The sequence below is a fragment of the Ambystoma mexicanum genome, chromosome 10, assembly GCF_040938575.1.
Source record: "Ambystoma mexicanum isolate Mex_15411 chromosome 10, UKY_AmexF1_1, whole genome shotgun sequence".
NCBI lineage: Eukaryota > Metazoa > Chordata > Amphibia > Caudata > Ambystomatidae > Ambystoma > Ambystoma mexicanum.
Genome location: NC_090932.1, coordinates 230386269 through 230413758, shown reverse-complemented (window position 1 = coordinate 230413758; position 27490 = coordinate 230386269). Strand labels below are relative to the sequence as shown.

The 27490-nt window shown below is 44.3% G+C and overlaps 1 protein-coding gene across 1 annotated transcript in view; it reads left to right on the top strand.

Moving 5' to 3' along the window:
• LOC138491306 (collagen alpha-6(VI) chain-like) overlaps positions 1–27490 on the top strand; it is a 253249-nt gene that overhangs the window by 106599 nt on the left and 119160 nt on the right. The window contains exons 4-5 of the mRNA XM_069617747.1: positions 12401–12503; positions 12628–13103. Of these exons, the coding sequence (XP_069473848.1) occupies positions 12401–12503; positions 12628–13103 (579 nt within the window). The remainder of the gene's footprint in view (positions 1–12400; positions 12504–12627; positions 13104–27490) is intronic.

The window sequence follows — 27490 nt, the reverse complement described above, 5'->3', positions numbered from 1 at the left end:
ATCAAATGGCATATTAGTGACATTGTGAGAAAAGTTGGCTGTGCACCTTCATGAGTGCCTGTGTACTACTGCTGCTGTACCCATAGACAATCCAGTGCAGTCTGAGGTATCTAGCCTCACTATGTTTCTGGCAGAATCTTTGCCATCTTGCACAAATTGCCTATATGATTCCTGCATCGCTGATAGAAGATGTGCCGCCGCTGAATCTGCTATTTCGCAAATGGAATGGTAGTATCTGGCGAGGGTGCAGGTGGCATTGACGGTTCTCAACCTCACACTGCCTGCAGTAAAACAAAATCCACAAGCATCTAATTTCTTAGATTCTCTATCTGGCGGCACAGTTGAGAATGCAATGGATTAGATTTTGAACACACAGTTGCTGCTTGGATCACCAGACTATCTGCTTAGGAATGACGGGTCAGAAATTGGGGATCACCCGGCCGGCACTGTGCTTCTGGGCAATGTCCTTGTCCACAAAGGATGTAGAGCCGGGTTTACTCCAAACTTGATTTATAACCTAAACCAGAGCAACATTGAAAGGTAGAACTGGTACCTTGGTCTCTTAAAGTTTCAGGATATATCTGTTGTATCATGGGAAACAACGTCCTCTGCGGATGAAAACAAATTGTTCTTGGCACTACTGCTCTGAAAGAGCCAGCAGTTTGGCCCAAAGTTAATGTGAATATAATAAAAGGTTGTTTGGCAGCTCTCTCCATATTCAAGTGCACAGCTGATCAGTGCTTTTATTTCAAGATGTCCTTAGAATTACAATTTTTAAAGTGGCTTCTGTACAGGTTTCATCCTATTCCATTTGCAGTTTCGCCATGGGATTTGAACTTAATGTTAACGTTCTTGGTGGCAGCCCCCTTTTGAGCATCTACACTCATGTCCCCTAAGGATCCTGTCTTTCAAGGTAGCATTCATGGTTACAGTAACTTCATTCAGGTGCGTTTCAGAACTTCAGGCGGTATCTAGTTCACCTTAATTTATCCAATTACAAAAAGACAGTTTTATTAACAATAAAACTATATTTTTTTCTCCATAAATAGCATCCGAATTCCACCTAGTCCAAAAGGTCCACCTACCTATGTTTTTTCTTCTTGCCAATCCTTCTAAGGCAGAGGAGAGAATGCATAGGTTGGATCCTATGAGAGCATTGACGTTTTACTTAAACAGAACTTACAACTTTAGAAAAGATGACCAGCTTTTTGTGAGCTACGCCGGTCCGAAGAAAAAACAAGCAGTCTCCAAAAGATCAATTTCACATTGGGTGATACTATATATTAACTTAGCTATGGCTTGCTGTAAAGCAAATACTGGAGGTCATAAGAGGACACTAAACAAGCGGTAGAGGAGCGACATCAGCTCTACAAAGTGGTGTACCTGTGGCAGGCATGTGCTGTGCAGCTACTTGGTCATCAATTCACTCCTCCTAGCATTACGTACATGATTCATTTTTCAAGTATAACTTCACTGTAGGAAAATCAGCCTTGCAGACTATGCTAATTTAAAAGATATTTCCATACCCACCTCTTGGCCATTTTATGGCTTTGGGAGGCTTTCAAAGATGAGGAATCTGTGGGAGGAAGGTGTCCATTAGTAGAACAAATTACTTTGGTAATGTTCTTTCTGGTGGACACATATCTGCTCCCATGCATTCTTTGTCACCATCCCACCTTCCCCACGAATGGAACCATCCTATGTATAGATGCTTTGATGAGTGAATAAGCCAACTTCGACTCTGTACACAGCCTTGCCTTCCTGCTGTTGAAAAAGGCAGAACTGCCAAAGATGGCGCTGGCGGCTCCGTGTTTGCACGCCGATGATGCCACCTTGGCATGAGACAGAACCGAGAAGATCAAATGGTCTATGAGGGAGCCGAACAGCGCCATCTACTGGCTGAAAAAAGTTTTAAGATGCTGACAGAGGGCCTGATTCAGAGGTCCATGTAAGAATAGAAATGCGCTGTTCCAAGCTGGGTGAACACATTTCTTAAATGCACCCTTTTCTGAAAGGGAAAGAATGTGGTGCAGGGACATGAAAGCCTTTGCTTTTGCTTGAGCCTGATTTACGGCAACCAGGAGGAATGCAGGGCAGCCACGTGGAAGGGATTCTCCTCCCAGCAGCACTGGTTCAGCACGTCAATAAAAGGAGTCAAAATATGTCACCTCTGAGGTGCCGTTAACCTCCACTACACTACACTTTTTCCCTTTATAAACAGCATTTCTCAGACTGCAGCACTACTTTTCTAGATAATGAAAGTTTAAGAAAACATTCTTAAATTAGAAAAGTGCCATTCTTTAAAGAAATGCTTGCAATGCCACTGGAGCACATGTTTCTCCACAACAGGAGATTTTAGCAGCTTTTGCTGCTGGAAAGTACGACATCTCCCCTCCAATACTTCCATCCACTTCTGAATGGTGGTGCTGGAAACTGGAGGGGAGAGTGTCGTATTTCCACAGTCTTTTTATCATGAGCTCACAATCGGCCCCTGAGTCAACTGGGATATTGTTTCAAAGATGAAGGAACTGTGGGAGGAATTATGTGTCCACCAGAAAGATGCTGATACACTCTCATGTATGCCCAACTTTATGAGGGTAAAGAAACAATAGAGCACTTCATGTTTCTTTTCCCGCAGTATTATAACATCCAATAAGAGAATTTGAAAATCTGCCTAAATAATTACATTGTGAAACATTGGCAATAGAGTTACGCAAAGGGACAACCAACATGGATGTCGTTTTTGCAGTCTCCCTTTGCCTGAAATCTGTCTGGCACACTAGAAGCACTTCGCTCAAACGTAAAACTGAATTAATTGTTGAATACAAGAAGGGTTTAATGGCATTTAATAGGATGTACACAATACAGATTTCACCCAATTGTATTTGATTTTATGTATAATGTAGTGTCTTAATCTGTTATGTAATGATTTTAGTGCAAATGATGTAGTTGTGTATCATGTGTACATGCATTTGGTTTTATGATTCTAGTTGTAATAAACGGGCTGATGATGATATACTCGGGCACAATGGAAGCATATTTTGAAGACATCATGAGAAAGCTTATTCTGCTGCTTCAAGGCCACGCTAAAAGGTCTGCAAGCTCCGAATTTGGAGCCGCTGGCTGGCCCGCCCCATGCTCCTCTGCCTCCTAAGTGTCCTCAGGAAGGGCTCCCCCGGACCCTCTGCCACCTCCTCCACCAAACCAAGGCCACTGACTCCTTCCACGCTGTGGAATGATCCAGATGAAGCCCCCCACCCCCGAGGTCCAGATGAGGGGGATTTGCCTTAGGATGATGGGGTAGAGGAAAAAGCTCCCTTTTCCAAGGCCTCCCGTGACAAACTGCCACGATTTATTCGGTTCCTCTAAATCCCTCGACGAGAACCACTTAAACTTAAAGAGGAATTGGGCATTATGGCTTGAGCATCAGGGAGATCCGGCATAGGTCTCCGAAAGATTTGCACTCACAAGCCAAGAAGCAATGGAACAGACCTGTTTTAGTTCTCCCTATGAATAAACAGATTTTGGTATAAAGAAATGTAACCATATTCACTATCCTCTGCTACTGTCTGAGCTGGTTTCACTGAACTCCTGTTCCCAGCACATTTGTGGCTGCCGCCACCTTTTATTTTAGACCATCACCCCTGTTTTTCTCAGCCTCCCAGGTACTAATCTAAGAGGGCAAATCTCTGGAGGCACTGGGCAAGGAAATTTACGCCAGTTCATGGTTCAGTTTATACAGGCCAGTGCTTAGGCTTTGCTAGTTGCGTCTAACCAAAACCTATGGCAGGAGCTACCAGAATATGACAAATGTAGTCTGCCTGAGAAGCTGAAGAAGTTCAAGGGATGCTTGGAGGATGCTAGAGTTATCACCCAGAAAATTTTGGAAGCAGCGACCCTGCGTGTCGAGACATTTCCCAGAGGTTCTATGTGATTTGGTTGAATATTTTTTGTCAAATTCGATTTCGCAGAATTAATTTATTTATTTTTTTACATTTGGCAACAAATATATGTGGACCCCCCCCCCCCGACCTCCACCTTTCTATATTATCACGATTACCCCCCACTCCACAAATGTTTGAGGTAAAATTCATCTAAATAAATTTGACGAATTTGATGAGTTCTGCTTTGATGTGATCTCCCTATCCACTCCCAGAAGCTACGTACTGGAGGCAGACTTTTTAAGCTGGCTTAACTACATGCCAACAATTTTACTAAGGAAGTACAGGATAAAGTATTGGATCTTCCTTTCGATGGGTTGGTGTGGACCTCTTCTACACCACCACAGATGGAGATCTTACCAAAAAGAAGACTAGTACTCTAATTGTCAAGTCACTTTCTTTAATGATAAAATCTCAGTCCACCAAGCCTCCAGGGGGGAGCTCCTGGCAGGATTTTCTCTCCCGCTCCATCACCAGAATCAGAGGAGTTCAAGACAGAAAGACCAGGCCGGCTTTTATATCCCCCAGATTTCATTGGAAGAAGCACAAATGATCAGGAACCAGAGGGTTTTCCCTCACTCATAATCGGGAGCCAACATAAGTTCCATAGCCATAGTCAAAACCTCCAAAGGATGCTCCTGTAAGGTTCCATTGCACTTGGAGGGAGGTGCTTGCTCATACACATTGGAACTTGGAGGACCATCACATCATACCCTTGTGTCCTGTCAGTGACAAGCCAGGGGTTCCTCCTCCATCTTCCTCCATTATCTCTTTCACACATGCCCTTAATGGTGGTTGGCCCTCCTTAGCTGACTCTTACAGATGGGGCGATCAAACCCACCCCTCGTTTGAATAGAGGCCAGGATTATTACTGTCGCCTTTTCCCAGTACCCAAATACACCAGGCAGGCCTGCTCACCATACTCAATCTCTTGGGTTTCAACCTTGACCTGCTCACTAAAAAGGTGAAGAGGATCACCTTGGCACATAGCCAATGTGCTTTCCAGCAGGGAGATTGGATCTGCGCACTGGATCTGAAGGAAACCTGGCTATATGTTCCCATTTGGCCATAGCACAGACAGTTTCTGTGCTTTTCAGTGAGAAACTTTCATTACTAGTACAGGGTGTTTCCCTTTTGCCTAAACTCAGCACTGCATGTGTTCCTTCACCTCCAGGATGTCCATGTAACTGGACAACTGTTTGGTGAGGGCTCATTTCTAGCATGCAGCCAAGGAACATCTTCAAATGTTGCTAGATCTTGTTTTCAGCCTGGGCCTCTCAGGGAATATAGGGAAGTCAGCCTTGGCGGCCTCTCAGGATCTGATCTTTATCAGCGTCTGCTGGAATATTGCCTGAGCCCAGGTCATCCACACTACGGAAAGAGCCTGACATTCTGGCCAAGTGCTCATTCTTCCTCAGCCGTACCTCTTTGACAGCCTGATGGCTCCTCAGACTATTGGGCCTCATGGATGGGTTGTATACGAATTGTTCGAGTTACAATTGCTCGAATGAGAATTGACCTTTTCACAATTGACCGAATTGTGAAGGTCCATTGTACATATGTGCGCGGGGAAACCCCCCACAACTCCCCAACCCCCCACCCAACGCAAACACCCACCAAAACCATATATTTATATATATATATATATATATATATATATATATATATATATATATATTCTCGCAATTGTGAAAAGGTCAATTCGGGACCTTGAAAATAGGTCAATTGTTCATTCAAACAATTGTAATTGAACAATTTGGGTAATACCGATGGATGGCCTATTGCGTCACTGCAGTTTCCTTGGCATACTTGAAAATCTGGAGGATGCAGCTCTTTTTCAGAGACTCACCTGGTGATCCAGGCCAAACAGCCAGTTGGGATGTATGCCATTTTTGGATCCCCTCTTCAAGTGACAATTACGACAGACTCCTCTTTACTTGGACGGGGAGGCAATCCGGGCCAACGTCAGATCCTCTACTTATCCTCTTCTTATGTTCCAGGTTTACAAGGATCACATCAATGTCCTGGAGCAGAGGCCTGTCTTTCTGTCGGTCAAAACACTCTTACCTAACATCAGGAACAAGACTGTTCGAATACAGACAGACAACTCAAGCACAATGTTTTATGTAGACAAGCAGGGGGAATGAGGTAAAAACCCTTATACATGCTAGTACTTGAGTTGCGGGAGTTGGCAGTTGATCAAAGTATCTGTCATTATTCATACTGAGATGAAGGTCCCCACTTGAGAAACAAACCAGTCTGCCAATTTTCTAATTCCCCAGCTCACACTAACTGTACCCAAACAGGTTGGCACTAAGCTGTGATAACTGGAGGAAAGAAATAAAACACAGGAAAATCACCAGCACTTGAACCCTGCATGATAAAACAGGGAGGTTCATATATTGAAGGATAGTGCTCACCCCACCCTGCAAGATGAGGGAAAGTGTAGGTTGTCTCTTACAGCATACAAACCTAACCTCGCCTAGTCGGGGGAGGAAAATGTAATGACCTCTGAGGCTCAAAACTGGAGACTTAAATATCTAGTCCCCAAAGTCATGCACACAGAAAAGAAAAGAAGATATACACGTCCAGAGAAGAACGAGCTAATGATAGTGTCATCATATCTGTAGCGGGAAGGAACAGCTAGTGGTGACCATCCCCTGAAATACAAGGGAAAGGTAAGGTATGCTATGGGAAGCCCCACCAGCAAGGAACTACACAGCATTTGACAGAGATAAGTTTGACTTAGGCCTAGACAAGGCAGTTGAAAGTTAACCCTGACAGGCTTTGATACGAAGCAGCCTCCACTGCAGAGGCGGACAGTGGAGGCAACAAGTAACCCTAAAAATTGGTGGTAGACTGAAGACTTGAGGTTCTGCTATATGTGTAAAATGGGTCTAATCTGCAGTGGAGCAATAGTGGAAGAATGGTGACTAAACACAACACTGCGAGAATGGCCAATAACAAGGGTAAATATTATCTGGTCACTGAAGCAGGTGGGTGTTAAACGTCTTTATTGTAAGAATAACACAAGAGATAAGTTCATGGTTAGAGAAGCCCTCAGCAAGGACCCATGATGTGACGTCCCTCTCATGTCACAACTGAATTCCTTCCAACTTTCACACCTGCCTTCATTCCAAGTTGGAATCAAGGCACACATTTAACTAGATACAGGCAGGGATACAGACAAGTATCCATGCAACAATATTTAGAAGTATATTTATTGTGAATGTTACTCATATAACAGTAAATCACTCTCTGTCATACAGGTGACACTGGTTAGGGGAAGAGAAGAAGGAGGAGAAAGGAAAATGAGGACGGTACTTGTAGGGAGACCAGTATACCTGCCTAAGAGAGAGACCAAGACAGAAGGTAGAATAGACACATAGAAACAAAGAGGTATGACCAACCAGGTTGGAGGCAACAATGATGGGATAAGGGCTGATGCTTGCCAACCCAATGACTCGTCGTCCAGAAAACAAAGAAACATGAACAGACAAGGGAGTAGGTATAAAGCATGGTGTCTGTCAACCATGCTTGTAACTCTCTTTGCGTATATAGTCCTATGTGACCTTAGTCTCATTTTCCTGTTCCTATACTGCATCTATGGTGGCCATCTTGGAGTGGCTTCAAACTAAATGAGATTAACCTTATTTGTCTTTTCCTTTGTCCTTATTGATTTACTTTTCTGCCACTTCAGTTTATTCCACAAATTCCATGCATCACAATACTTCCTGCTCATGACAGTAGTCATCTCTACGGCATCCCTCTAATGAACATGGACTAACACGAGGCAGACTATTTCAGCAAGCTAGAATGAGAGAACTGTGAGTGGGAGCTGAATCAATAAATCACACAGGAGTTCTTCTCCCTTTGGTGCTCTCCCCCTGTTGACCTATTTACCACTAACCAAAACATGAAATGCTCTTTGTATGCATCGAGGGAAGGACAGACTCTGGATTACCTGGGGAATGCTCTGGGCATTCTGTGAGATAGGCTATATGCCTTCACGTTCCCCCCTACTGCAGTTTCAGAGGTCTAGTAGCTGCTTGTTGATTCTAATAGCTCCTTGGTGGCTGGCAGATTTTGGTGATCTGTCCTCGTGAACCTTTTCAGAGCTCCTTCTGTGCATCTACAGACCAGCTGAACCTTTTATGGCACAGGGGAGGCCAAATTCTGCCCCTCAATCAATGTGCTTAGCAGCCAGGTGCCTCGACCGCTCTCATGAGGTCACCTTGGGCTGCCTGTGGGCAAGATGAACATTAATCAGACAGCACAGAAGGATTGAACCTGCTCTTAATACAAGGGCAATGGGAGTAGGTCCACCACTTGTGTGTGAAGAAGGATAAGAACCCAATGTCGGGCACCTTGGATGGCGTTTTTTCCTTAAAATCCAATTTATCCTCTTTTGCCCTTCAGATATAATCTTCCAGGTCTTATGGTTTGGCTTATCTGTTGTAAACCATGTGTGCCAATAACAACCATAACAATTCAACTGGTTTCCTGGAATGCTGCTTTTCTGGTAGCCATCCCTTCAAAGGGACACATTTGGAGAGATCTAGGCTCTTTAAGGTGGGGAACCCTTCATAGTGTTCCATGGCCCCAACCTTCCCTATTTTGTCCCGTAGGCTATTTTGACCCGCCAAACCCTTCCTTTTGCGACATGGACATTCTTTCACATCACAATAGACAACGGACTAATGCTAAATCTGTATATCTAACATGTCCCAACCCGAGGGTCAGGCAAGGTCAGGCAATTGACTCAAATCATACACCTGATGACCCTTGCTTTTCCCCACAGGGATAAAAGGTGGAGCCGGAGAGTGCAGTATGAGCAATGCAAGGAAGGCAAATACAGCAGACAGCACGTTGAGACAGCTAACACACAGCAGTTCAAAAGAAGAAGAAAGGTGGCAGGAACCGAGAGAGAGGCAAGGAAAGAAGTAACCTTGCCCTTTTCATCCCAGGCCCGCAGAACCTTCGTAGAGGAAAGTGTAAGACCGCGAACAATGGCACAAGTGTCCTGCAACAGATGTCAACAGTACACGGGGCAGGCTTATACCGATAAGCAGGAGCGAGGGAGGCTCCAGTGCCTGTGGTACTGGCCTTGACTCAAGAGAAGCCCAAAGCCGAGCATTTCATCACAACCGGTGAGTCGAGGGGAGAACCGATAAGAACTGGGATGTGTTGAATGACAATCGGAGGAATGGCAGGCATCGAACCAAAGGTATTGAACTTTGATTGAACTGTAAAAGGGTGAAGGGGAATCCAGCAGCAGAGAGAAACCGACACCACGTGGGTGCATACTCAAGAGACTCTGGTTGAGCCCCATATTGAGAAACTACAGAAACCAGAAGGCCATAGGAAGGCTGCCAAAGGAACTCAAAGTGGTCATACGAGAGGGTCAAGTAAAAGCCCTGTACATTCGAAAGACCTTTATCCGTAAGTTGGCTGAAAGTAAGGGAAGTGAGCCCCGCATGGTGAATGAAACAAAGGGACGTGAATCCTGTGAACATTTGAACTATTATAGAAAGCCATAGTGAACCCAGAGGAGAGAGGCAAAGAAGAGAAAAGGATCCGAGCCCGGACGAGGGAGATCCAGGGTGAAGTTAAACTCAAACACTGGCAGTCGAGAGAGGTCCGAGCCCGACCGAGGGAGATCCAGGGGTAAAGTCATCACCCAAGGACTGACAGTCAAGAGAGGTCCGAGCACGAATGAGGGAGATCCAAAGAGTTAAGCTACACCCAAAGTGTATTGAAGAAGGGTCAACCCAGAAGAGGTGGACCCAGTGGTGAAGTTCTCGCCCTATTTGAACTCTTGTAAAGGAATACTGTTAGGAAAGGGTCAGCCCAGAAGAGGGTGGCCCAGGGGTGAAGCCATCACCCTATCTGAAACTTTGGATTATAGTTGACAAGGTTTTTCCCAGAAAAGGGGGAGCCACAGGTGAAGCCATCACCCTATCTGAACTTTGGAATACAATTGAGATGGGTCAGCCCAGAAGAGGGGGACCCAGGGGTGAAACCATCAGCCAGCGAATATTTGGAACAAACTTTCATTTGTTAAAGGAACTTTTTGTTTTTGTTGTTTGAATTCATTATGACCCAAAGGCAAGAAACTTTCAGAGGAAACAAGACCTAGCCATCAACAGTCTTGATTGCGGAAAGCTTGAGGGTTAAAAGTGAACTGTAATCTCGTGCTAGACAAGCCAGAGAGTGTGGCCCTCATTCTGACTCAGGCGTTAAGGGGTTTACGGCGCCGTAAACGGCGGCGACCCTTAACGCCTGATTACAAGGTTCCCTTTGCGGGATGGCTTTTAACGGCTGCTTTTTTGCAGCCGTTAAAATCCATGCCGCAAAGGGACCTTGGCGATAATTACGGCACCGTAATTTACGGTGCCGTAATTATCGCCTTTCCCCATTCCCATTATGCCCTATGGGGCGAAAATGGGAATGGGGAAGGGTAAAATGGGAAATGGGGATTTACCGCCCCACTCACCTTGGAATGGGGCGGTAAATCCGCCAACCACCATGGCGTAAACATAGTTTACGCCATGGTGGTAAGGGTACGACCCAGGCGGTAACTTACCGCCTGGGTCGTAATGAGGGCCTGTGTCCTAAGAACTGTCTTTGAGACTGTCGTCCCATGCTAGGAAGGCCCGAGACCGTATCGTACTCCAAACTTCCATTTTATCCCATGTCCAAATGTGGGGAAGGGAGACCCAGGCTACCGCATCCTGACTTATCATTTGAGAACACTTCTTTCTTTCTTGAAACTTAACCCTAAACTCTTTGTATTTAGCATAAGGAATTGGAAATAGGTTTTCTTAGTATAGGCCCTTTTATTTGACTTGACACACTAGGACTGCTTTATTTTCATTTATGGTCGACACTTGTCCCCATCTTAGATTTAGGTTTAGATCAGGCGTTTTTCTAACCTGTATGCAAACTTTCATTATTCAATAAACACCCTTGAACTGTGATCACTTGTGTTTGTCTGTCTTGTGTCACCATTAGTTTCTCACAGCAGGCATAGCCATCTGGATGGGCGCTCCAGGGCAGTTGTTCAATTCAGCCAAGCAGTCCTTAAAATCTTGTGCAGCTATGTTAGCAGTAGGGCCATCCTCCCTGTATGATGTTTGTCCTTGCCATTGTCTCCCACCAGTACGGAGTAAAGGGGAGCGAACATTGGAGTAAGCAAAGGTTTCCCTTTCCCCCTACTCATGGCCACCATCCCCTCTTCCATAGCTGGGTCATCAGTCAGGTGCTGACCTGGGTGGGTGGAAACATACTGTGGCCTGATTACAGGGGCAGGGCCTGGGGAGGCAGAGCCTTGTCCGTGCACATGCCCACTTCACACTTCACAGGATGACAATCATGTTTTACTGCTTCAATAGAAAACTACTGCTACGTCCCCATAGGACAGAGTGTCCCACATGTTTGGAGGAAAAGGGAATATAAAGTATAGTTGTCACTCCAGTGATTAACCATCTCTTGAGTTGTCCACGCAATGCAACTGATTATATGCATGAGCTGGTGGCGTCTCTGTTATTAGGAACTCAAGGTGTTGTTACTCAGTTCATCAGGATCCCGCCTGCATTTCAATTCCCCTCTGTCCTTCAAGTTAATTTCCCCCAATGTTCCCTTGCCCTTGACTGCCAACTCTGACTGTGGGTAACAGGAGCTGCTAAAAAGTCCAGCAGTATATGTACCCATAGCATTCCTCATGATCATCCAAAGGTCTTCCTGACTTCCAAGGTATAGTCGGTTGAGGTAAGGGTTTGTAGGGAGCAGGAGAAAAAAATACAAGATAGTGAAGAGCTGTGAAAAGCCAAATAAAAAGCTGGATAAAAGGCAGAAGGTATCATGACAGGGACTAAGACACCAATCTCATGTGTACACACCTGGATCTAGTGAATCCCGCACCCCTAGCCGCTCAACTTCAGAGACAAAAACATTCAGATGCAGTTCATCATGCTAACAGCAATTGCTCTTAGTACTCCTTTTTGATCTCTCAGCTACTCCACCCAGCTCTGTTGCTGTCTCTCAAAAACATATTTCATTACTCTCAGAACTCTCAGGACACATCTATTCGAGACCACATCATATTGTGTGTGTGTGTATGTGTGTGTGTGTGTGTTTGTGTCTTTCCTGGAAACTCATGGGCTTCAGTCGAGGACATTTTCCTGTGAGTAGCACACATGCAAACTGGGAAATTTACAGTGTGAATTTCAAACTTCATAAAGGTGACATGAGAGCGTTGTAGAGTGAAGTCCTCTAAACCAACAGTAGCTCAACATACTCCCCACCAGAATGCATTGACCATCTCCAGGCAGTCTGTGTAAGAGTTGGGAGAGATCCTGTTTATGAGAACACCACCTTCAGGGATCAGGTCAGAGGGGATTTTAGACTCTTGATCATTTAGACATTGATTGCTTATTGCTATCCTTTTCTTTTGCCAGTGGAGACTCACAGACAGCCATTGGTTCCATCAGGCAAGGACTGCAAGGTAGCGGCACATGTTCCTGTCTATAGAACCACTGCATCAACCCCTACTACTGCAGAGTGAGTACCTATGCTCACAGATTTGCAAGGGAAAGTCAGAAATTGTTGTTTTTTATTTGCCTTTTGCTTCTGCAGTCATGGCCTAGTTCATGGTATTTATGCAAACTTTTGATTAATTTTACAGGGAGGTTGGCACCAGCGCCTCACATCCGAATGTTACGAAGTACCTATTTAGTGTTGCTACAGTCCCACCCACCAATGGAAGCTATACTGAGGGCAGCTCTGCAGCTACACTTTCCGAAGTTACTCCAAGTGATGCCCGGTCCCTGCCACCCGAAGATGTGTTGGACACATCCACTACTGGTCTAAGTGGTATGACATCAGACGCCAGCTCCTTCCTCCCACTTAATACCACTGTCCATACTCACCTGACTTCCATCGTGACTGCACTGCCAGGTCATCGCCCGGAAGCGGCAGTCGCCTTGAAGGAGCGATGCACACTGCCAAAGGATGCGGGCACAGCCTGCTCCGATTATTCTCTGAAGTGGTACCATGAGGAGACCCTGGGTGTGTGTGCTCGCTTTTGGTATCGTGGCTGCGGTGGCAACGCCAACAGATTTGAGACCGAGCAGGAGTGCCTTGAAATCTGCATTGCCAAAAGTATGTACCTTCCTGGGTTTTCTTCCTCTTTAAATGTTGAGTTTCAATTGTCCATGTGGGAGGTGGGCCTCCATATCTGCTCGCTAAGCAACAGCTTTCTGCCAGTTATGAAGACAGATGCTTCACATTTCCACAACCAAATGCTTGTCTGACCAGGAACACCAGTTTATACGCCGATTTAAATCTAGTGCTAGCCACTAACCATGGAAGTAAAGAGAAAGCAGGAACAATTCTGGGCACTGGTACCCTGCTTATGAAATTGATGCGCAGCTTTTGTGCCTCTTTTAAACACAGTGAGCGAGTGATAAGGAAATCATATCTCTTTCTGTTTTCTTTGGGATGACCTAGTCTGATTCCAGTGGAGTATCAGTTTGTATGCAGCTTAAACATGTAAAGTACAGCTTGCTATTGATATAAGCAGAAGGGTTCAGTGCATTGGTTTGCTGAGCATTGTAACATCCTATAAATTGGCTGTATCGCCCTGAAAGGTGCTCCTTTCAATTGTAAAGTCTTACCCTTGGCTTAGCTGTGGTTTTGAAATGAAAAGGCTAGGTGGTAATTCTGGCGATTTTGACGATGTTTGTCAGTAACAGGAGGATTTACCTCCAGTTTACCACCAAATGTGTACCACAGCAGTGCAGTAATGCAACAGTAACAGAATTACTGCCGCATTATTGCCATTTTTACCCACACCGCTGTACTTGGAATGAGGCTGACTGTGTTGAAGCGCGCTGAGATGTGCTCTCCCCCATCTTTCTTGGTCTTTGAGCCACGTAATGGGGCTCAGACTTTGTAGGAATTTCCATGCCATGGCAATTTGTCTAATTGCTGAAACCAATCCTAGATTTAGGACTCTACCAAGCCCTGTTTTATGGATCTTTTTGGGGCAGACACCTAGCAAATATGATCCAAGTGTGTCTGGGACAGATGAGTCAGCTTGTATCGGATCTTTCCCCAATACTAGGAGATTTACAGCCGTTCCAGAACATATGGTCAAATCAAGGTTCTGTAATTGGCATTTGGGACATATTGAGGAAGGGTGGGACACATATGTGCCGTCTTCATGGGTGTCAGGTAGACTCTGTGTAAGAGTTTATATTGGATCCGTTTAAATTGCTGATTTCTAGATATTGTTTTAGGATAAAGCATTATAGTCTCCGATTGTGCGCCCTCGAAGCTACAAATCAAGTCACTCTCCCATGCACTTCTAATTTTCAATTATGTTGGGGATGTTTTATCTAGCCAAGCATTGTATATCACCAATATCAGTTTTTTACTCCCGTCACACTCATAAGAGCTCACTTTGGTGAGCGTGAAGTAGAAAACTTGCGTAAAAGCCTTGCGTAAGACTTTTACACGTTTATTCCGTAAAGTCTCATTTTCCTGCATTTGTATGGGCATGGATTTTGATGCCGGCACAAATGCTTTGGATCCCTTTGGGGTCAGACGGTTTTATGCACCAGCAAAAAGCAGGCCGACCCCATATGGATCCATTGTAAATGATGCCTGCAATGCAGGGCACGTCAGACCTGGACGGCGAAATGGCACCAGCGAGCAGAACTCGTAGTTTGCCAGTACGGTAACAATGGTGCCGGCAAGCTTACAGATACCATTGTTACTGTTTGTTTGTTTGTTTATTTGGTAATGCGCACCAAACCCTTAGGTAGCTGGGCACAGCAGGTACAAGGAAACGTAAAGCTTAGTTACAACATGGAAAAATACAGTGAATACATCAAAAGTGCAAGTGGTTACAGTGGGTAGCATACATACATAAGGCAGGTGCATAGGTATATCTAGTGGAGTAGCCAAGGGATCGTATGTCGTTAGAGCGTAGCCAGTATAGGGTGTTGCGTCTGAAGCTAAGATAGCACTGATCAGTTCTGAGGGCTGGCGGTAATGCGTTCCAGGTTTGCGCGGCTTTCACCGGGAAACTGCTTCCTCCCGATTTAGTTAATTTAAATCTGAGTATCTCTAGGCAGTGGGAGTTGGCTGTTCTGAAGGGGCGGGTTGAGGTTCTCCTGATCATTCTCTCTGTGAGGTATGGTGGTGCTGCATTGGTGAGGCATTTGAAGGTGAGTGAGACTGTTTTGAGTAGGATCCTGTCACTTATCTTTAGCCAATGGTGTTCTCTTCTAATGTTGGAGACATGATCTCTGTTAGCTATGTTTAGGGCATCTCTGAGGGCATTGTTTTGTAACGTTTGAATTTTGTCGAGGATATATTTGTTAGCACCTAGGTATAGGGCATTGCAGTAATCCAGTTTTGACAAAATTAAGGTGTTGGCGAGGGTGATACAACTGGCTTTAGTTAAAAATGATCTGCAAGCCCTGATGAGTTTGTAGGTGTAGGCGGTAGATGATGCCATGGGGTTGACCTGCTTCCTTAAGGTTAGGGTGGAATCGAGGTAGACACCTAGCGTTTTTACCTCAGTCACTACTTTGATTGTGTTGCTGTCTATATTGAATGCAGTATAGTTGGCACTCAATTTTTTTAGTTTGGCATCAGAGCCGAGAATCAAGATCTCCGCCCTGTCGTCGTTCAGGCAGAGGCCATGGGATGCCATCCATGCCTGAATGAGGGGGGTTAACAAGTTTTTATTCATTTCAATAAAACATACAGAATATTATAATTCATCAAACAGTTAAAGTAATACAAAAACAATGAATCCAACCGAGCTTAACAAACGCATAACAACAAGAGTAAAATACCCAACAATAGTCACAAAAGATCCCAAAGTAAGGGAGAAAAAGAGAAAGAAAAAGAAGATAGAATAAAGAAAGAGAACCAAAATCCAATAATATGTACAGATCTACTGACCAAATAATAAGGTTGTATGCAACAATAAAAACCAGAAAATATAAACAAGTTAGCAATGAAATATAAGCAATTACAGAATCTCAGCGGCCAAAATAAAGGATCTATATTAACCGTAGACTTCAAGGAAACTACTCCAGATGTCCTCAAACTTATCAATGTCACCAGCATTCTTGTAGATGGCTTTCTCATAGGTTGATATTGTGAGCAGCTCATCCACCCATTCATCAATATTGAAAAAGCTGCTTGACTTCCAGGACCTCAATATCAGTCTCTTTGCGACCATGCATGACCGGAGCAACCAAGTTGTCTTGCCAAAGGTGAGCTCCTCCAGACTAGATGCATCTCCCAGAATCATCAAAGAAGCTGACATGGGGACTGCACAATTCAGGACCAATATAAGTCTTTCACTAACACACTCGCAAAACGTTTTTGTCTTTGCGCAAAACCAAATTAAATTACTAAGGTTGCCTCTTGCACCCTTACATTTCCAGCAAATATCAACAACCAAGAGTTGTCTCCTGAATAACCGTACTGGTTTCCAGTACAATCTAAAGAGAATTTTTGTTTGAGAAGCCCTTCGACCCCAGTCCACACTCACCAGGCGAGTATTCTCACAGCAATGTCGCCAACATTGCAAATCAACCTCTTCTCCCAGCTCATCTGCCCAGATGTCAGGCAATCTTGGATCGCCTTGACGGTGAGCTTTCAGAAAGCCATACATCGTAGCAGCCGAGTGAAAAGCAGTCGAACATGTCTGTAGAGCTAATCACGGAGCATTCTGACTTGGCAATTGTGGCACACCAATGCAGTTAACTACAATAGTTTTCAATTTCCTGTAATCAGCAAAAGTACAATTCGCCATGTTATGGGTCTGACTCAGTTGTGTATATGAGATCCAGTTGTTACCATCTATTAAATCACAAAGATATTTAATGCCCGCCAAAAACCACTCAGGCCAAAAAAGCATTTTACCTTGATGTTTCAGGGATGGGTTGAGCCAAATGGAAGCATCCAGGTGTAGATATGGATCTGCCTTCATGCTTTTGGAAATTTCACACCAACAATCCTGCATAAAACTCGTTAACGGGTTCACCTTTTTGGATTTGACTTTCTTGATAGTCAGCAGAGCCTTTGGATCCAACTGGGACACAGCACTACACTCACAAACCAGACAATGTAAACTCTCATTATCCAAATCCATAATCTTGCAGAGATGGCAAGCTAAAAATGACAAATGGTAATCATTGAAATTTGACACGTTCATCCCACTCAGCTTCAATGGAAGCTGTAATTTACAAATAGCAAGCCTTGGTGGTTTCCCATTCCAGACGAACTTTTGCATAATGCTATCAATTTCTTTAAAGAAGTGACGTGGTATCTTGACTGGTAGCATTGACAGAATATAATTTATTCGAGGAGCCAGGTTCATCTTTATACAGTTGATCTTGCCCCATGTCGATAATTTTAAGAGACTCCACCTCTCCAGATCGGATCTCATTTTTGGGAGGAGCTCTCTGAAATTCATCGCTGGTACCTTTACCACCTCTGCACCAATCCATATGCCCAGATATTTTATCTTCTCCAAACACCATTTGAATTGAAAATGAGCACACAAGTGTTGCTGACACTAATTATTGAGTGGTAGAATTTCAGATTTGCTCCAATTAACTTTATAGCCTGAAACCATGGAAAACCGTTGGATGTCACACATCAAGTGGGGTATACCATTAGCTGGATCCTGGTGAGCGACCAAAAGATCATCTGCATATAACCAGATCAAGTTATTGCGATCGCTTCCGAGTATTGATTGAAGGTTAGCATTCGCTCTCATGCAGATTGCCAGCGGTTCTATAGACAGGATGAATAACAGTGGCGAAAGTGGGCAACCCTCTCTTGTGCCTCTAGTCGTTTAAATGCATCCGAAATGAGGCCATTTGTAAGCACGCAAGCCGTTGGATCTGTGTACAATAGTTGCACCCATTGTTGAAAGTTATGACCAACATTCATTTTTTTCAATCAAACATGAAAACAAAAAGGCCCACTCCACACGATCAAATGCCTTTTCGGCGTCCAATTATATTACTGCATTTGCCACTGTCTGATTATGTCCTTTTTCAATTGACAATAACAGGCGTCTCATGTTGTCAGCTACTGCTCTACCAGTAACAAAGCCGACCTGATTGACATTAACCAGAGTTGTTAATACTGGTTTCAAACGTCCAGCTAGCATTTTAGCAAGAATTATACAATCACAATTGATTAGACTAATCGGCCTGTGTTTTCAAATCTTGTGGTGGTTCTGTCTTTTTTCTTCAGTACAGTTATCAATGCATGCCACATTGTTTCAGGTAAGGACCCAGTTTTAAAAGCGTCTTTATAAACTTTGCATAGAAGCTGCAAAGCAGAATCTGGTAGAGTGTTATAAACCTTGCTTGGCAGTCCATCCATGCCTGGAGATTTACCCACATTGAGTTTTGAGATAGCCAGTCTTACTTCTTCAATTGTAAATTCACCCGCAAGACTTACTGATTGTATAGTTGCAGTATATCATAGCAGCGAAGATAGTTTTTGATCTCAGACGTATCACAGCTCAGTTCAGATTGGTAGAGCTGTTCATAAAAGTTCCGAAATAAAGTGTTAATCTCCTTTTGTTGAGTTTTCAAAGTATTATTTTGACCTTAAATTGCAGTAATGAAGCATTCACTCTCGGCCACCTTCAATCTGTAAGCCAACAATTTCCCTGGCTTTTCTTCATTTTCAAAGTAATGGATTTTTTGTCTGAAAAAAAGCATAATCTACTTGGCTGGAGATCAATTTATTCAATTTGTACTTCGCTCCCCGCAGCTTGTTTTTTGTCTCCTCATCTTTGCTACTTGCAAATTGATTGTCTAATTGCTTAGCTTCAGCGGATAGCTTGAGTATTTCTTTTTCTTTTAATTTTCGCTGTTTGCCTGTTTTAGAAATCAACACACCACAGACAAAACATTTCAGTGCCTCCCAGACAGTTGAAATTTTAACATCTTCAGTCTTATTTATTTGAACAAAGTATTCAATTTCTTCAATGACCTCACCCTTAATTTGTTAATTGTTGCGACTATTGGAATTCATTCTCCATCTTGACGACTTAATCAAAGTATGTTGCAACGAGTGACTTATAGATATGGGAGCATGGTCCGACAGGGCAATGAGACCGATTTTGGAATCATAGCAACTCGAAGTCACTTGTCCTGAGGTAAAAAATAAATCAATGCGAGAGTATGTGTCATGACATTGGGAGTGAAAAGTGTAATCTCTATCACAGGGGTGTTCCAACGCCAGATGTCTGCCAGGTTGAGGTCACCCATTAAACTCTCCAAGGATCTTTTACTCTTTGGCAGATTCTTTGAGCGCTCTCCATTTGAACGATCTAATGCCGGATCCAGCACCTGATTGAAATCGCCAGCAACAATGATTGAATCAACATCGAAGCTTTGAAGCAATGTTGTCAATTTATGAAAAAATAACGGGTCATCCAAATTTGGCACATACACATTGCACAAAAGTACTTTTCTATCTTGCACTTTAATCAAAACACATATGACACGTCCATCATCATCCGATTTACTTGAAAGAATTGTTATAGGAAGATTTTTCTTGATAAGTATAGACTCCCCTTTTGCTAGATGAAAATGTTGAGAAGAACGTCTCAACAACCCAGCCCCTTTTCAACCATGCCTGAATGAGAAGGTATATCCTATTTACCAAGGCTGTGTCCTTGTCAAAATTGCCCAAAAGGGGAATGAGGATCTGGGTGTCATCTGCATAATTATTGTAGGTGACACCCAGTCTGTCCAATTTATCGAATAGGAGCTTGGTAAATATGTTATACATCATAGGGGAGACACATGATCCTTGTGGAACACCGCAGGTGGTCTGGATCGGGTCTGCCGATGCAGAGAAGGAAAAGACCCTAATTGTTCTGTTCTCAAGAAAGGACTGGACCCAGGCTATTGCATCACTCGAGAAGTGGGCTGTCGACACTAAGTGTTTGCACAAGACTGCGTGGTCCACCAAGTCGAAGGCCACCGACAGGTCAAGGAGGAGTAGCATGGCCGTTTTGCCTTTGTCCTTGAGATCGTCAATTTGTGATTTTAGGTCAATTAATGCTGTTTCCGTGCCATGTTGTGGCCTGAATCCGGATTGTCGGAAGCCTATTAGATGGTTTGCTTCTAGATAGCTCTGGATTTGCAAGTACGCTACTCTGTCAATTATTTTAAGGAGAAAGGGTACTGTGGTTATGGGTCTGTAGTTTGTGGGGATAGACAGGTCAAGGGTCTGTTTCTTGGACATAGGCAGAACCTAGGACTCTTTTAGGTTGCTAGGGACAGTATTGGTCTGGAAGGAGGCATTGATAAGTTTTGAGATAAAAGGCGCTAAGTCTCTCGCTGCATCTTTTATTATTTGGGCAGGGCAGTTGTTGCCCTGGCAACTCGAAGGATTCAGAAATAAGATAGTTTTTTCAGTTTCCTGGATGGAAACTTTAGTGAATCTGAATGGTGCTAGTGTGCTGGTAGCTTTAGGTGGGGTGGTGGGTATTGTCTCCGTGGGGGGCAGGGAGGCTTTTTTGTTGGCGATTTTGATTTGGAGTGATGTTATTTTGCTGGTCAGGGCATCCTGAATGCTGGTGCACCATTGTTTGTCCTTAGGTGCGTTGTCTAGAGGGGGCTTGGGGGATTCCAATTCCCGGAGAATCGCAAAGAGCTCCTTGGTGTTGGAGCTGGCCTTGGATATTCTTTCATTGAAGAGGTCTTTTTTGGTGCGAATTATTTCTTTTTTGTAATTATTTGCGAAGTGAGTTAGTTGTAATTTGTTTTCGTCCCAAGGGGTGTGACGCCATAGGGATTGTAGTTTTCTTTTTTGGAGTCTAAGCTCTTTCAGGTGGGTGTAAACCAGGCATTGAGGTGTGCCTTCTGTTTACTTTTGCAAATTTTAACTGGCGCAATGGTATCTAGGGCCTTGGTCATGGTGTTGTTAAAGATCTCCACGAGGAGGTTTGGGTCGGAGTTGCTTGGTAGTGCGTTAAGAGAGGGGAGGAGGTGAGGTAGTAGTTTGTCTGGCGTGAATTTATTTTGCATCTGGTAGCGAGGGGTGGTGCCATAACTGTAACTTTAGGTGTTTGTTTGTCTATTGCTAAGGAGAAATCAATTAGGTGGTGGTCAGTCCATAGTTGCTGGGTTATTTTGGTGATAGTGGTAGTGCAATTCAAGTCAGCTACCCAATCAAGGGTCCTTCCTTTGGTGTGGGTTGGGGCGAGGACTTTTTGGGTGAGACCGTGGTCAGAGAGGATAGTCTCTATTGACTGAGCATGTTTGTCTTCTGGGTCATTACATCCCAGGTTGAAGTCACCCAGCATTAATATCTGTGAGGAATCTTTAGTGTTGTTGGCCAGAAGACTTGATAGGTCCTCCTCAAAGGTACCGATAGGTCCTGGGGGTCTGTATAGCAGGTAGATAGTTAAAGTACAGCTGCACGATATGGGTAGTTTGGCTATAAGCATTTCACATGGCTTAAGTGGTGGTGGGGTCAGGAGTCTTATGGCTAGATTGGTTTTTGCTATAATAGCTAAGCCGCTACCTCTGGCGTTGGTTCTGTCCACTCTGATGATTGTCTGGTATTGCTATCATAAGGGCATGGCCTGCTGCGTCGTGCAGCCATGATTCGGTAACCGCTAGGATATCCAAATTGTCAGAAGATAGGAAGTCTGCTATTTCAGTGGCATGTGCCACAAGAGATCTTGCATTGGTCTCTTGCGGTCTGGTGGGTCCTGGACTGGATTGATTAGTACTAGTGTGGTATTTCAGTGGAGGGTGGTGGGCAAGGTTCAGTATTTTGGGCGGGGCCTCCTGGGTTGGTTCCGGATGTCAAATCTTGACCTGGAGCAGTAGTATTATAGTTAAGGTGGGGATTAAGATTCATGTTACTGTTGGTTCTAGGTTCGTAGAGATGGGGTAATCTGGCTCGGAGTCTGTAGTTTCTGTCTGGAAGAGGACAGGGTGAGAGCTTAATTTGAGCAATTGTTGTATAGATACAATATAGGATCAACAGTATCTGGTTCAGCAGAGTCTTTCTGGTATACATAATTCGGCACTGGCCGCAAATGCGACTGTAGTTAGCTGGTTGACAAGGACTCTTGGATCAGTGAGGCAGGAGGGTAGGTGTAGTCAAGCTGGTAAACTAGACGCACTGTGGGCTATTACAGCAATAGCAGTGTGAGGATCTAGATGAAATGGAGGTAGTCTGTTTCAACCAGATGGGTAGTTGTGTGCTGATATTATCAGTGTGATAAGCTAGTCAGACATTGGCATGGGTTGGTATAGTCCGTGGCAAGGGTCAGGGCTGGTTCTAGACAGCAGAATAGCCTAGTCCCACATTAGCATAGGCAAGTACTATCAATGGAGTGGGCCTAGAGTGCTTCTAGGCAACAGAATAGGCTAGTCCGACATTAGCATAGGCAAGTACAATAAACAGAGTGGACCTGTGGTGGTTCTAGGCAACAGAATAGGCTAGTCCGACATTAGCATAGGCAAGTACAATCAATGGAAAGGGCCTAAGGTGGTTATAGGCAGCAGAATAGGCCAGTACAACATTAGCATAGGCAAGTACAATCCAATCAGTGGAGTGTGCCTGGGGTGGTTTTAGGCAGCAAAATAGGCTAGTCTGACATAAGCAAGGGCAAGTACAATCAATGGTGGGCACAAGCAATCAGGTATAATCAGCAAAATAAGGTGGTCCTATAAATATAGGACACAAGGTGTGGTAGGTTGCATCATAGAGGAATGATCGTTGCTAAGGTAATCAGTACAGTCTGAGCATGCCACAATAGTATTGTTATTAGGTTATGTATATATTGTATTTTTTTTTATTATTTATTTGTAATTTTGACAAAACAGCAAAGAAATAGATGCATTTGAAAATGAAATAGAAACTCATCAAAATATGTCCCTGTAGTATTAATCTAGACAGGCATTTTAAATGCGTATGTAGAATTTCGTACAGGATTCCTCCAGCTTCTAAGCACTGTGATTATTAATAGCTCAGTCGATAGTCCATTTACTGGCCTCCGAAGGATCTAAGGGTAACTCTGGCATGCCAACATTTAAACTTGAGATTAGATATACGCCTCATTATGACTTTGGTGGTAGTCTGGCTATAAATCCACCAAAATACTGCCAAACCCACTTACCGTTACCACAACTTGGTCCAGTGGGTTTAGATTACAAGTGGTGGTATGGGAGTGTTAATCCCCATTTTTGAGTCCATAGAACTCCATGGGGACTTTGACGGAATAACCGCCTGTGGTAATTGCACCTAAATTTGGCCTTAAAGTGGTGGATATACATGCAGCATGATGCTGGAGGAAAATCCTCCACTTCAAGGACAAACCTATAGTTTTGCGGTGCTGTAAAAATGGCAGTTATTCCGTAACCACCCAAATAAGTGGCGGTAACGAAATGAACACCTCTTTTCTCTCGTATTTGCCAAATTGTTTGAATTTTTTTTAACGCATTGCAGATTTGACCGAATTCAGTCACTACCATTCGTTTCAATTGTTTTGAACGATTTGGGTCTGAAAATACCGAACATGAGGAGTGGTGGTTGCAGGGTTGTCCCTCACCATGTTCGGTATCTGCGGCCTCAGGAGTTTGAGGGGGTGTCCCTTGTATCCTTAACAATGGAGTCAGGGGACAGAAGTTGCTCAGCCCCTCGTTTTCAATGAAAGGTCAAAACGGGGGCCCAAGCAGTTTTACTGCGGGTAGTCTGCCCGCCAACAAATCCTTTGCAGACAGATCACGCGGATACATTTTCTCCTACACCACCTATCTTTTAGTGAGGCCCATAAACTGTAGCACTGCGCACTTACCTCTCTGCACTATCGTACCACAACAATGGCATATCAATTAAGTATTTCTAGTTCCAGTAAATAAGGGTTTCCATTATTCATCAACAGACAGTTCTGCTATCAAACCTTAAAAGCACATAATACATGTCATGTTTGCTTTACTGTGTAATGAGCCAGGTTCTTTGTTATTAAAAATTAAAATGTATACAGAAGATCTCAAATGTTGTAGAGACTAAATGAAAGGCATATTGATTTACTTATCCTCCTGTAATATTAACATGCCTTTCTGCAACATGCTTTAGGATGTGAACCAGCTGTAGAGAGGCTGAAATTGGCACACAAATCATTTGGTCTAAAGTTGAATTCCTTCTAATTATGTTTACTAAATTTCTGCTATGTGGAGTTTTTCTGTTTCTGGAACCAGAGATGGCCTTCGTATTTGAACTAATCACTATCAATGCTTTATTAGTTCTATCTGTGAGAAGCTTGGACTGCAGAGGCAATGAACTGTTCCTGTTCTATGTATGTGGTGCTCCTTCTGCTGTTATGCTAGTCTTATTCTTTGTGAGGGCAGATTCAAGTCACAGGAGCTTTTTGAGGTTTCCATGACTGGAGAAACCAGTCTGGAAGGTCCCCAGTCCTCCATTCAAAATGCAGCCCTGCCGAGGACCCTAAAACATCCAAGTGACGTGAGAGTCGAGGTCCACAGCACTTCTTTCGCGGGCAGCGTTTGCTGCTACATGACCCACTGGAAATCAATAACCATTGACTCCTGGGTTCGTCTGGGTGGTGGACAAGGGTTATCATCTGCCTCATCTTTTTACTTCGTTGCCCCTCTCTCAGTGGGGTTCACAACCTCTAAAGCAAGAGATAAAAACTCTTACAGATGGTAGCAATAGACATGTTCCTCTGTCAGAGAAGCGGTCAGGCTTCTATGCGAGGTTCTTTGCCATCCCGAAAACAACAAGGCTGCCCTTCAGACAGTGCTGCTCCTTTCTTCTTTCAACCTTTTCTTACCCCATGAAAGGTCCAAGATGATAACCCCAGAAATGATACTAAACTCTTTACAGTCTGGCGACTGGCTGGCTGCTGTGGATTTCCAGGATGCATGCCTGTATGTGAAGATTTGCCTCCCTCATCAGCACTTCCTGTGCTTCCTCATCGCAAGCAGCCATTACCGATACCACCAATTAAAGGTTTTGACCTGCAAGCTCAGCTCATGCCTCAGAGTGTTCACAAAGCAAAGGGCACGATAGTGGTGTGCCTACGTCTCAGGACATACACCTGTATCAGTATTTAGATGACTGGCAGATCAGGGCTGGCGCACCAGACCAGGCAATATGTCACCTTCAGTACCTACTGGACCTCATTTTCTCTTTGGGGGTTCCTGTCCTCACTTGTGCTGACAAAACATCTTGACTTCATAGTTTTCCAATGGGACACCCACACAGGGAAGATGTTCCAACACAAGATGGAGTGGCAGATATTTTAGCTACAGTATATCTTTTCTAAACTCACACCCAAACAAACGCTTGGTGGTTCCAACACATTATGGCGCTAATGGCATGCTATGTGCTTGTGGTGCCAATGGTGAGGTTGCACCTGTCGGCTCAATGGGACCAAATGAGAGAGCCTCAGGACCAACCAATTTTCATCCCAGTTTGGATTGCGGACAATCTCCTATGCTGCGCTAATGATCAGAATATCCTGCTAGGAACTCCCTTTCAGGACCCACCACATCAGCTGACAATGGTGACATCTCCTGTCAGGGTGGGGAGCCCCTCTGGGAGAGTTGCAGTTCTATGGCATTTGGAGCCAGCAGGAAGTGGAGGAGCATGTTCATTTCATGGAGTAGAAGGTGATATTCCTAGGCCTTCAAGCGTTGCTGCCTGTTCTAAAGTACACCTCACTCATGATCATCACAGACAAGTAGTGAGCATGTTTTATCTGAACAAGCAGGGGGTGTGAGATCAGTGAAGCTGTGTGCCTGAGCGATTCAGATTTGGGAGTCAGCCCTAAAGAACAGCATCATTTTTCAGAAAGCTTATGTGGCAGGGATGGACAATGAGGAAGCAGATGCCCTAAGCAAGGTGGGGTGCTCCAACCACGAATGTGAAGGCCTCTTGGATGGTCTGGGAGAGATGATTTCCAAGAGCAGTACCCTTCACATGTGCCTCATTGCTGCAGAAGCAAACCACAACTCTCTCCACTTTATGCTTCTTGGAAGGGGAGCGGAGTGAACTCTCTAGGGGATGCTCTGTCATTCCCTTGGGACAACATATTGGTGAATGCCTTCCACCCTCACCCTCTGATTTCCAAGTTTCTCCAGAGTTTTTGAGGTCCAAGAATTGCTGGATCCTCCTAATAGCATCAGGACACAGGTTCTCAGACCTCCTGCATATAGCATCTGGACCACCTCTCCTTCTCCATCACATCTCCTTCTCTGACCAGGGGGAAGTCCTCCACCCCTTTCCTTGGTGCTTCAGCACCTGAGCAACTGGCATATGGACTTCTTAGATTCTCGGAAAATAAAATGCGGATCCTAGCAGCATCCCGGAAAGGGTGCGCCAGGTTCCAGTATAGAGGAAAATGGCTCGGATTCTGCCATAGGATGATTAACAAGTCCATAAACCCCTTACAAGCATCGGTTGACAATGTTTAATCTTTCCTTTCCATCTTAGTATACTCAGGGATATAGACTTCCTCTTGTGGGACCTACCTAGTGGCCTTGGGTGAAGCTGTCCAACTATCAAAGGATTATTGGACTTTTCAATCCAATTATAAATTGGCACCTTCTGTGTCTGTTCCATCTCTTTCCACCTATGCGCAAACCTATTTGATCGTGGGACCTGAACATGGTCTTGATGACGTTAGCCCACAAGCCAATTGAACCTATGTGTTCATCAGAATTGCCGGCTTGTTTCTTGGAAAACAGCCTTCCTAGTAACGATAACATCAGCTCGTAGGATTAATGAAATGCAAGCCCTCTCCTTGGAAGATCCTTACATAACCTTTCACTGGGACAAAGTGGTGCTTCAAACACATCCTTCTTTTCTTCCAAACGTGGTTTCAGAGTTTCACATCAGTCAGGAGATCTCAATTCTGGTAATCTTTTGGGAACCCCAGACAGTTGCAAACAGAATTCTACACTGTCTGGGCATTCACAGAATCCAGACGTTCTATCTTGAGATGATTAGACCTCTGCGAGCGTCGGACAGACTTTGTGTCACTTTTGGGAATACCAATTCAGAGTCACAGGCAGCAAAGACCACCATAGCGAGATGTATTGTTTCCCACATTAGCCATTGCTATGAACTACAGGGCAAATGCCCTACAACCGGATCACATGCACATTTAGCCAGGGCAAAGAGCACAGCAGTGGCTTTTCAAAGACATGTGCCATGGCAGGGCATTTGTAAGGCAGCCACTTGAGCATCTCCATTGTCCTTAAGCAGGGACTACTCGATTGACAGCAGCTCTAGAGCGGATGTCCAATTCGGGCAGGCAGTTCTGCACAACATTTGCGCATCAGTTCAGCATCTTTCAGACTGGTGAATGAGACATTGCTTGTTACTCGCCTATAAGTACGGAGGAAAGGAGACGCAATGCAGGAATGAGGAAAAGTTACTCACTTTAGTGAGTATATATTCTTAGCCCAAAGCTCCCTTTCCTCCATAAATCCACCCTACAA